This window comes from Manihot esculenta, chromosome 11, assembly GCF_001659605.2.
Source record: "Manihot esculenta cultivar AM560-2 chromosome 11, M.esculenta_v8, whole genome shotgun sequence".
Lineage (NCBI taxonomy): Eukaryota > Viridiplantae > Streptophyta > Magnoliopsida > Malpighiales > Euphorbiaceae > Manihot > Manihot esculenta.
The window spans coordinates 6040613-6053076 of record NC_035171.2 but is presented as its reverse complement, the minus strand read 5'-3'; the positions used below and the strand labels follow the sequence as shown (position 1 = coordinate 6053076).

At 31.6% G+C, this 12464-nt stretch overlaps 1 protein-coding gene across 1 annotated transcript; it reads left to right on the top strand.

The window, feature by feature from the left end:
* Positions 1–3333: 3333 nt before the first annotated feature.
* LOC110625481 (pleiotropic drug resistance protein 1) lies at positions 3334–10801 on the top strand. The gene is made up of 24 exons (XM_021771085.2): positions 3334–3842; positions 3989–4109; positions 4239–4327; positions 4511–4595; positions 4700–4859; positions 4990–5066; positions 5263–5316; positions 5399–5489; positions 5579–5880; positions 5956–6237; positions 6322–6638; positions 6771–6931; positions 7027–7130; positions 7215–7371; positions 7451–7570; positions 7663–7793; positions 7868–8194; positions 8692–8982; positions 9082–9165; positions 9244–9377; positions 9494–9721; positions 9809–9980; positions 10069–10323; positions 10437–10801. Exons 1-24 carry the CDS (start codon positions 3517–3519, stop codon positions 10692–10694), a joined length of 4326 nt encoding a protein of 1441 aa, XP_021626777.1. The 5' UTR covers positions 3334–3516; the 3' UTR covers positions 10695–10801.
* The last annotated feature ends 1663 nt before the right edge of the window (positions 10802–12464 follow it).

Here is a 12464-nt window from a genome sequence, read left to right as displayed (position 1 = left end):
CACTCCTTATATTTATAGAAATATATTAAAACGTCCTTATTGTTTCTTTTTATCAACAAAATAATACCTATCTTTTTTCAGATCTATTAAAACGTCCTTATTGTTTTTTTTTTGTCAACGAAATAGTCCATGTCTTTTCTTTCCTCCTCCTCTTCCTCAAAAGAAGAAGAAGAAGAAGAAGAAGAAGAAGAACGAGAAGAAAAAGAAGAAAAAGAAGAAAAAGAAGAAGAAGAAGAAGAAGAAGGAGAAGAAGAAGAAGAAAAAGAAGAAAAAGAAGAAAAAAGAAGCAAAAGAAGAAGAAGAAGAAGAAGAAGAAGGAGGAAGAAGAAGAAGAAGAAGAAGAAGGAGGAAGAAGAAGAAGAAGAAGAAGCGGAAGGAGGAAGAATTGATGAAAAAGAAAAGGAAGGAGGAGGAGGAGAAAAATAATGGAGGGTAATTTAGTCTTTTACTATATTTTTAACGGCAAAAATAGACGGAATGACTATTTCGTTGACGGAAAGAAAATATAAGGACGTTTTAATAAGTTTTTAAAAATACAGGGACGGACTTATTAATAATGACAATATCCAAAGACTAAATTCTAAATCTCCCTTTTTATAATTACATTTTTTTTTCTATAGTTATACCCTGAATTACCGGCCATTAGTAGTTGCCGTTAATTTTAATGATAATTTATAATGGGAGAGTATAATTGATTAAAAAGTTATAGTTTAAGGTGCAATTATTGAATTTTAAGTAAAATTTTTGAATTTTTTTTTCACCGTATCTCATGAATTTTTTCAGAAAAAGTTAATTTTATATCAAAATTAAAAAAAAAAGTATATATCATTTTAGGTATATTAAAAAAAATCCAAATATTTATGATACAATAAAATTAATCTTTTCATATTTATTTTAATTTTAATAATTTTTTAAATTAATTTTGATAAAAAAATATATAATTCAAGTGTTATACCACATACAATTATTCATCAAAAGACCTATTAGATAAACGAATCTAACCATTTACTTTAATTTATATTTATATTTAAAATTTTAAAATTTACATAATAAAATTAAAATTTTTTTAATTTATCACAATTATAATTAAGAGTATTAAATTAAATTTAAAAAATTATAATATAATTTTTAAAATTTTATTTGACTAATAAAATAATACTTAAAATATAAATTTTTATTTCAACAATATCATTTTTTTTGTTAATCACATCATTCACTTTTTATTCTCACTTTTATAGATATATTATAGTTTAATAAAATTTAAAATATAAAAAATTATAGTATAAAATATATAATATTTTATTTTATTTAATATTATTATATAAAATACAATTTTTTATTAAATCAATAAATAAATTAACATATCATAAATTTATTGAGTAAAATAAAAATATAATATTTGAAATAAATTATAAGAAATGTAGTTATATTTAAATTTTTATAAAAATGTGACTTTACATATTAAAATATATAATATTTTATTTTATTTAATATTATTAATATAAACTATAATTTTTTATATGTTAAAAATATATATATAATAATAGTGAGTAGAAACTTTTAATGAAATATTTTAATATATAATATTTATATATGATATTTTATATAGCAAAAAATTTATTTGTAATGACTATTTATTTAATATTATATATAATAAATATAAAATAAATATATTTTTAATATAAATTTTAAATTAAAAGACTATATATTTATTAATATAAAACTTTATAAACTATATTATAATTTGCTATTAACTTTTTCATATTTAATTTCATACTTTTAATTATAATTATGGTAAATTAAAAAAATATTTAATTTTATTATTCAAAATTTAAAATTTAAAATATAAATATTAAAATTTTTTTATTTAATAAATACTTTGAAAAATAATCCCACGTGTCAGGAAATTTAAACAATAAATTTTTTATCAAAATTAATTAAATTAAATAGATAAAATTGAAATAAATATGAAAGATTGACTTTATTATTTAAAATTTTAAAATTAATATATATGTTTCCTTATTTCTAAAATTCAATATTTTCATTTCTATGTTTTTACAAAGTTAAATTGAAAGTCTCTTCATAAAAATATTATATATTTTTTGTTTGATAAATTTAAAATTTCTGTGAGATTTTGAAAAAAAAAAATACAAAAAAAAAATTAAATTAATTATTTTATTTTATTAATAATTTATTTTAAATTTTTAGCTTAGAATAAAATAAACATTTTAATTTATGAGGGAAATGAAGCTTAAAAATGAAAAGCTTTATACACCAAACATGATTTTGGATGCATGTGGCTGTGGGTTATCAATACACGTGGAACGTTATTATTTAGCTACAGAAATGAAAATATCCATTTTATTTTTTTTTTAAAAAATTAACCATTTTAGTTAATCGTCATTAATTCAATCTCTAAATTGCCCTTCCCTCACATACAAGATTGTCGCCAAAATGGAGAAATGGACAACAACTATAAAAAACAATCATGCAACGTTATTAGTTAACTGGAAAAATGAAAACTAACCATTTTAATTAAAAATCATTTGGCCTCTATTTTCTAGAGGAGAGATGTATGATAGAGTGTAGCTGTAGTCACGTTCGGTTCAATTAAAAAAAATTAGAATTAATTAATGAGTAATATTATATTTAATAAAAAATATAAATTTATTATATTTAGAGGTATGTAATCGATTTTCAAATTAAATCAAATTAAAAAAATTAAAAATAAAATTATAAAATATTAAAAATTAAAAAAATTAATTATAAATACATAACTTAACTCATAAAAATCGATTCGATTTGATTTAATTATTTCAAATTAAAATCTGTAATTTTTTTTAATTTTTTACTTTTTAATTTAATAAAATATTTTAATAAATATTTTATATAAATTTATTAATAAATATTAACTAAATACATAATAATATTACTTCAAAAATTTATATAAATTAATATGAAAAAATATATATAAAATTGATTATTTAATTTATTAATTATTTAATTAATTTAAATTGAATTAAATTAAAAATTAAATAAATTTAAAAAATAATCTAACTATTCAACTGAAATTAATCCATTGAATTTGATTTTTCGATTCAAAGTGAAATATGCTCTCCCTCGTTATAATGTCTAAAAGCTGATTTGTGGAAAAATATATATATATCTATTTATAAAATTTTTATTAATTTTTTGACCTTATAAAATTAACTACGTGTTAGGATGTTATACTGTATAATTACTCCACCAGCTTAAGTTTCAACACGGAAACTTCTCCTACTATAAATATGCCCTCTTCCCCTCGACAACAATTAAAATCCTCTTTCAACTTTCCCTCCCATTTTTCTTCCGAAAGAAAATTTTCCTGCTTCTCCTCTACATTTTATTCCTCCTAAATCTTTATGTAACTGCCATTAACTCATGTTTGCAATAAATTGACAGAAACGCTTTTCCTTCTAGAGCCCAGCGGCAAGAATAACTATCTTGGTCGTTGTTTTAAGCACTACTTCTGCATCAATGGAAAGTGTTGATCTTTATAGAGCGAGAAGCAGCTTCAGAAGAAGTAGTCCTTTGACTCGGAGAAACAGTGGTTTGGAAATTTTTGCGCCATCTTTTCGAGAAGAAGATGATGAAGAGTCTTTAAAATGGGCTGCGCTAGAGAAATTGCCTACCTACGAACGTTTGAGGAAAGGTATATTAACTACGATGACTGGCGGAGTCAGTGAAATTGATGTACACAATATTGGCTCGCAAGAAAGGAAGAATTTCCTTGAGCGATTGGTGAAAGTGGCGGATAAGGATAATGAGAAGTTCTTATTGAAGCTTAAGAATCGTATCGATCGGTAAAATTTTCATGTGTATGTGTATATATTGCATGAGAGAAAATGAACAATTTCCATTAAACTGAAAATGCAACTATTTCAAGTCCAAACAGAGGAACTCTTTTCTGAGTTTTTGGTATTATTTCTTATGTTTCTTGGTTTTGTAGAGTTGGAATTGATATCCCCACAATTGAAGTTCGGTTTGAGCATCTAACAGTTGAAGCAGAAGCCTATGAAGGAAGCAGAGCTTTGCCTACATTCTTCAACTACTATATTAATATGCTAGAGGTAACAAACTGCAAATATTGCTCAGGAGTTTTTACATCACTCTTTTTTTTTTTTTTTTTTTTTTTTTTTTGTGAACAAAAATTTATGGATTTATTTAACTTTTTAACTGATTTATTCTCCAATATTTAGGGTCTTTTGAATAATTTCCATATTCTTTCAAGCAGAAAGAAACGCCTGCATATCCTCAAAGATGTGAGTGGTATCATCAAGCCATCAAGGTCAAGAAAATTAACTAGTTATATTTTATTTCCAGGGAAATTATTATTTCATCTGTGTGGTGTAAGAGTTCTTTGGTTTTCAAAAATACATTCCCCCCCCCCTTTTCAGTGGTTTTGAAAGCTGACTAAAAATATCAGATTACCATTTCTAATCATGTTGCTGTGTATTCACGTTTATTACAGAATGACATTACTTTTGGGTCCTCCAAGTTCTGGAAAGACCACGATTTTGTTGGCTTTGGCTGGAAAGCTTGATCCCACTCTGAAGGTGATAATTCACAGTTTTAGCTTCATATTTGTAATGGGGTTTTAATGTGAGGTTATTATTATTTATTTATATTCATAATTTGATAAGTTAAATTTGTAGTGCAGGTCTCAGGAAGGGTCACTTACAATGGTCATCACTTGCATGAGTTTATACCCCAAAGAACTGCTGCCTATATTAGTCAACATGATCTTCACATAGGAGAAATGACTGTAAGAGAGACTTTGGCCTTTTCTGCTAGATGCCAAGGCGTTGGAAGCCGTTACGGTAAGTTCAAAGGATACTTTTTCCATAAAGAAGTCATGGTCTACAAGGTCTGAACATTACAAGTTTTTTTTTTCTTTATTATTAATGTTTTTTTTTCTTTATTATTAATAATTTTGAATTCAACTTGTAGATCTATTAGCAGAGTTATCACGAAGAGAGATTGCAGAAAATATTAAACCTGATTCTGATATTGATGTCTTCATGAAGGTGAGGGAAGCCAAAACCAAATGGAAATATGAAACTTTTAAAGGGGAGCATATGTTGTTTATATTTTTAACCATAAATTTTGAGTTTTCCTGCATCTTCCATGTTCTATTCCAACACAATTGCGAAGGTTGTCATGGAAGAATAAGTTGCATATCTGATGCTTGGTTTTTCATTGCTTCTACTTCTGCTATTACAGGCAGCTGCAACAGAAGGTCAGGAGGTCAATGTCATGACAGATTATATTCTAAAGGTAATATCATCAGCGGTATCAGAAAAACGATATCCTCTTGATTATTATAATTTATTTAATGCCATTTCTCTTTTCCTTATAGGTTTTAGGACTGGAAGTCTGTGCAGATACAATGGTAGGGGATGAAATGTTGAGGGGAATTTCTGGAGGACAAAGAAAACGTGTTACAACTGGTAAACAAACTCTTTTGATATCAAAGAACATTTTGTTCCATTTGGCATGTGTAATATCTGAATGAAAATCTCCTACAATTGAATTTTAGGTGAGATGCTGGTTGGACCATCATTAGCTTTGTTTATGGATGAGATATCTACTGGTTTGGACAGCTCAACAACTTATCAGATTGTGGAATCACTTAGGCAATATGTTCAAATTCTGAAGGGAACTGCTTTAATTTCTCTCCTCCAGCCGGCACCAGAGACATATGATCTCTTTGATGATATCATTCTCCTTTCTGATGGCTTGATAGTGTACCAGGGTCCTCGCGAGCAGGTGCTTCAATTTTTTGAATTCATGGGCTTCCAGTGTCCTGAAAGAAAAGGCGTGGCTGACTTCTTGCAAGAAGTAAGCATAAAGATTGATTCTGTCTTAATTATTTTTTTTTATCGAACTCTCCATGAATACTGAAAATAATTGCAGGTGACATCAAGGAAAGATCAGATGCAGTATTGGGCTCGTAAAGATGAGCCTTACAGATTTATCACTGCCAAGGAATTTTCTGAGGCATACAAGTCATTCCATGTAGGACGAGGACTTAGAGAGGAGCTTGCAACTCCATTTGAAAAAGCCAACAGCCACCCAGCTGCTTTGACAACCAAAAAGTATGGTGTTAACAAGAAGGAACTATTCAAAGCTTGCTGCTCCAGAGAATTCCTGCTTATGAAGAGAAACTCATTTTTTTATGTCTTCAAGTTATGTCAAGTGAGTATATCAACTTTGTTTTAACAATTACTAAGTACACTTTGCTTATTAATTGTGAATTTTCATCTTTCTTTCTTATATTAGCTGACAATAACGACATTAATTGCAATGGCACTCTTTTTTCGGACTGAGATGCACCGAGATTCAGTAACTGATGGAGGAATTTACGTGGGTGCTTTGTTCTTTATTGTGCTTGTTGTATTGTTCAATGGCATGGCAGAGATTTCAATGACCATTGCAAAGCTGCCTGTTTTCTACAAGCAAAGAGACCTCTGTTTCTATCCTGCATGGGCTTATGCTCTTCCCACATGGATCCTTAAAATCCCCATCACATTCATAGAAATTGGGATTTCAGTATTCATGACATATTATGTTATAGGATTTGATCCAAATGTTGGAAGGTAAGAAGTGAAATTTATTGTAAACTTTATCAGGAAGTTCGATTTATATAGTTTTGTTTCAGAGATAGTCTCTGCAAGGCTATATACGAGTTGATATTTCTTACATCCAAAGGTCATGTATTTCTATAACAGGTTGTTCAGGCATTACCTCGTCCTCCTACTTGTTAACCAGATGGCTTCTGGGTTATTCCGATCTATAGCTGCAGTGGGTAGGAATATGATTGTAGCTAACACCTTTGGTTCATTCGTACTGCTGCTGCTTTTTGTTTCGGGTGGAGTTGTCTTGTCACGAGGTATAATTAGTAGAATAAGCGTTGTAAAGGATTAATGTATTTGTCAAACTTAAACCTTAATCAATACTCTTTATTTTCTTTGTTTAATGTTTTAGATAACATAAAGAAATGGTGGATGTGGAGCTACTGGACATCCCCAATGATGTATGGACAAAATGCTATTGTAGTTAATGAATTCCTGGGACATAGTTGGAGTCATGTAAACTCAGAAACTACTCCTTTTCTACATTTCCGTTTTCCTCTTCATGATCAACTAACATCTGAGTTGTCTTTTTTGTTAAAGGTTCTTCCAAAATCAATAGAACCATTAGGAATTCAAGTTTTAAAATCTCGTGGGTTCTTCACAGAAGCATATTGGTACTGGCTAGGAGCAGGAGCACTTTGCGGATTCACAATAGTATTCAACTTGTTATACACTGTAGCTCTTACTTTTCTTAGTGGTAAGTATCTTTACAACTTCCATGCTTCTTAAAGCAAGTGCTTGTTTTTTATTGTTCTGTGCTTGACTGCGCAATGCAGAATATAGCAAGCCTCAGGCTGTTACATCAAAAGAACCTCAAGACAATGGAACTGGTAGAATGGAAGATGGTGTTCGTTTGGGTTACCATGGGAATAGCTCTAATCAACAAACAAGCACAGGTGGTGATGCTCATCAACAATATGCGTGTCCGTGGAAGTAATTTAATTCTTTGCCTTCTAACTAGAAATAAAATTTTTGCTGATATGGGCAGTCAGTAGAGATGAAATTATAAGAGAGAAGTCATCCAGGTCTTCACAGAACAACAGAAAAGGAATGGTTCTTCCATTTGAACCACATTCCATTACATTTGATGAAATTGTATACTCTGTTGACATGCCACAGGTAACAAAGCTTGGCACATGGCATAATATCAATGCGATCGATTAGAAATGTGATGGATTATTTGTATTTTATAGGCGATGAAAAATGAGGGTGTTCATGAAGACAAACTGGTACTTCTGAATAGTGTGAGTGGTTCTTTTAGGCCTAGTGTTCTCACTGCTCTAATGGGTGTTAGTGGTGCTGGTAAAACAACTCTGATGGATGTGCTAGCTGGTAGGAAAACTGGAGGATACATTGAGGGGAGTATCACAATTTCTGGGTACCCAAAGAAGCAAGAAACATTTGCTAGAATTTCTGGATATTGTGAGCAAAATGATATTCACTCGCCTCATATTACTGTTTATGAGTCCCTTCTCTTCTCTGCTTGGCTACGACTACCCTGTGAAGTAGAAACCAGAGAGGTAAATATCTGCAATGCTATTTGAATTTTTTAACAAGTTCAACCACATCAATAAGCATGGTTGAGATAAAGGGATGATTGCATGAACATGAGTACTGCTGGTCAATGCTGGAGTTAGATGCTTATCTTCCTGGGGCAAACTAAATTAGATGTCTTATTAACTGTAATTTTTTCAGTGTTACTAACTTAATGCTTAGAACCACTTTCTTATTAGACGATTCTAAAGGAAACAAATTCTACTTTTAATAGTCAACATCAATACAACTCAAACTTTATGGGATGCTAATTTTCTTTAGAGTTTGTTTTGAGCATTAACGAAACAGTAGCAACAAGAGACCATTTTTTAAGTTTAGTTGGTAACGGTCTCCATGTGGCCTGAGTACTTGTGAAGTTGATAGCATTTAATGATTTTACCAGAAAAATTGAGTTCAGCTCGAGAAAAGCCCTTAGCTGTCAGATACAACAAAGTTTAAGCTTTAGATTTTAATAATGGTGCAGATGTTCATTAAGGAAGTCATGGAGCTTGTGGAACTGAACACGTTGGGGCAGGCATTAGTTGGATTGCCTGGTGTAAATGGTCTGTCAACTGAGCAACGCAAGCGTCTAACCATTGCGGTTGAGCTAGTGGCAAACCCCTCCGTCATTTTTATGGATGAGCCAACTTCAGGGCTAGATGCAAGAGCTGCAGCAATAGTTATGAGAACAGTTAGAAACACTGTGGATACTGGAAGAACAGTAGTCTGCACTATCCATCAGCCAAGCATTGACATCTTTGAAGCTTTTGATGAAGTAAGGAAGTGTTAAGTTGATCATGAAACAAGTGCTTCATTGTGTGTTCTTCAGTATATATGAGTGATTTTTTTGGCATGTTTAACATGGGATGATCAGCTATTCCTAATGAAGCGAGGAGGACAAGAGATATATGTGGGGCCATTGGGTCGACATTCTTGCCATCTAATCAATTACTTTGAGGTATGCCATCACAAAATCAAAAACATGTTCAGATATATGTTGGTGTAAACAGCTAACACAAATATGTTTAAAATCAAGGGAATTGAAGGAGTCGAAAAAATCAAAGATGGTTACAATCCAGCAACATGGATGTTGGAAGTTACCTCAACAACGCAAGAAATGGCTTTAGGAGTTGATTTTGCTGATATCTACAGAAATTCAGAGTTGTACAGGTAATATATTGATAAAACAACTTGATTATTTGGTTAGACTGAGAGTTCATTTAACCATAATTCCAATGCGTCATAACATGGAATAAGCAAAGCACTGATCCTTGGAAATTTCTCAGGAGAAACAAAGCACTTATTAAGGATTTAAGCAAGTCTGCTCCTGGTTCAAAGGACCTCTATTTCCCTAATCAATATTCACTCTCATTTTTTGGTCAATATTTGGCATGCTTATGGAAACAACATCTGTCATATTGGCGTAATCCACCATATACTGCTATCAGATTTCTCTTTACAGCCTTCATAGGTTTGATCTTCGGAACAATGTTCTGGGATCTTGGTTCCAAAATGTAAGCCCCAACTTAAGAACTACTAAAACAAAAGGCATCCATCCTTCCATATATCTTCCAATGTCAAGTTTGTGTGACATATTGCAGGAAAAAGCAACAGGATCTTTTTAATGCAGTAGGTTCAATGTATGCTGCAGTTCTATTCCTTGGTTTTATATATGCATCAGCTGTGCAGCCGGTGGTATCTGTTGAACGAACGGTGTTCTATAGAGAAAGAGCTGCTGGAATGTACTCAGCCTTGCCATATGCCTTTGGACAGGTAAATACTGTTAAGTATAAATCATCACAAAACTATACGTTTACAAAATTTTGTATATTTCTTTACAAAATTTAATTTTTCCTTTCAGATTGTGGTTGAGCTTCCATATGTTTTTATGCAAGCTGCAGTATATGGTGTTACAGTCTATGCAATGATTGGATTTGAATGGAATGCCTCTAAGTTCTTTTGGTATTTATATTTCACGTACTTCTCATTGTTATACTTCACCTTCTATGGAATGATGGCTGTGGGTGTATCACCAAACCACCAAATCTCTTCTATAATTTCTTTTGCATTTTTCATAATATGGAACCTGTTTTCCGGATTCATAATCCCAAGAACAGTAAGTTTTTTCAAGCATGATTACTTTTGATACTACATTTCCGAAGTTCATAGTTATGATGATTGATGTTCATTAATCTTTGTCCTTTCATATCTGTTCCTGCTGTATGACAGATGATGCCCGCATGGTGTTCATGGTACTATTGGTTAAATCCAGTATCTTGGACCTTATATGGATTGATTACATCACAGTTTGGAGATATAAAGGAGACACTTGAAACTGGTGAAACGGTGGAACATTTCACCAGACATTATTTCGGTTTTAGACATGATTTTCTGGGATTAGTTGCAGCTATGGTTTTTGTATTTGTCATACTTTTTGCACTTTCTTTTGCAGTTTCTCTTAAGGTGTTTAATTTCCAGAAACGATGAAAGTCTGCTCTGATGTTGTACTTATGAGAAGTTCTTTTACCTTTTTCTGATAACATTAAGCAGCATACTTGCAAGCATTGTAACTCTACCAAATATATGTGGGAATATATTATGATGAAATATGTAACACTTGAGTTTTGGTTATTTTGTTTTAAAAATCTCTTTAACTTTCAATATTTTTGATGAATTTTAATATCTTAGATTTGTTGATTTAAATGATATGTTAAAGACTAAGGCTGTCTGAGAAAGCATCTTGCCGCGAGAAGCATGGAGAGACTTTTTAGCAGAGTTCTTTGACCTGCATGAGGCTCTTGGGTTAGTGGCTTCTCTATGCAAATTGGTAGAACTTCGGCTCTAGAGGCTGAGCTTCGTGCTATCTTTGAAGGTTTGAGATTGGCTGCCTTTATTTTGGAACACACCGTTGATTATGGAAAGTGATTGCAAGGTGGCTGTGGACATGATTAATGATAAATCTACTACCCTCTGAGTTCAAGGATCTGATTATTGTAGAGAAAATTTCTCTATTAAGAATTACAGAGGAAAAAATTGAGTCTCTCATCTTCTACATTGATATTTATATACAAACTCTAAAAAATAACTGCTAAGTAAATAACTGAATTTTGATAACTTTGGCGCCAAGAATAAGTTATGAATTTGAATTCTGTTATTGAGCTGAAACAGAAAGCAAGTTGATGTTGATGATCATGGTGACAAATTTGTGATCTCGTAATTAACGGCCGTGACGCAAGGATGAATCGAAACTTGCTATTATGCATGCTGTTACTCTGTTGCTTCTAACTGCCTTGCTAAATCAGTTGCATGTTGTTGCTTCTAATTGCCTTGCTGAATCAGTTGCATATTCCAACAGCCCCCCTCAAACTGGTGATGGTGTGAAAGCAACTAACCCCAGTTTGGATATCAAAAACTTGAATGTGTGAGAGGGTAAAGACTTGGTAAAGAGGTCTGCCAATTGAAGTTTAGATGGAACATGAGAAGTATCTATGAAACCTGCCTTTAACTGATTCCTTATAATGTGGCAGTCTATATCCAGATGTTTGGTCCTCTCATGAAACACTGGATTAGCTGCTATATATAATGCAGCTTGATGATCGCACAGTAATGGGATGGGAAGCTTTAATGGAACCTGTAAATCTTGTAGGATGTATGTTATCCATTGCAACTCACATACAGTAGAGGCAAGAGCTCTATATTCTGCCTCAGCAGAACTTTTACTGACAGTGGTTTGCTTTTTAGTCTTTCATGAGACCAAGGAATTTCCTAGAAAAACACAATAGCCAGTGATAGATTTTTTGATGGTAGCACATGTGGCCCAATCAGCATCGCTATAGGCCTGTAGTTGAAGATTGTTAGATGCAGGAAAGAAAAGTCCAATGTTTGATGTGCCATACAAGTATTTGAGTAAGTGTATAGCAGCTTTAAGATGTCCTTGACAAGGCTCTTTCATAAACTGTGTTAATTGTTGAACACCATAAGTAATATCCGGCCTAGTCAAACTCAAATATAGTAATCTATCAAAATTCTTCTGTATTGATCAGGCTGCTCTAATATGCTCCCCATGGAAGGTTGTAACTTCAATCCTTGAATTAAAGGAGTATAAACTGGTTTTGCATCGGAGAGTCCAGCTTCTTCAATTATATCTGTAATGAACTTATGTTGAGAGATATATAAACCAGCAGAGGATCTTGCTAACTCAATTCCCAGGAAGTATCTTGCATTCCCAAGGTCTTTTATGGTAAAAGCCTGATCTAG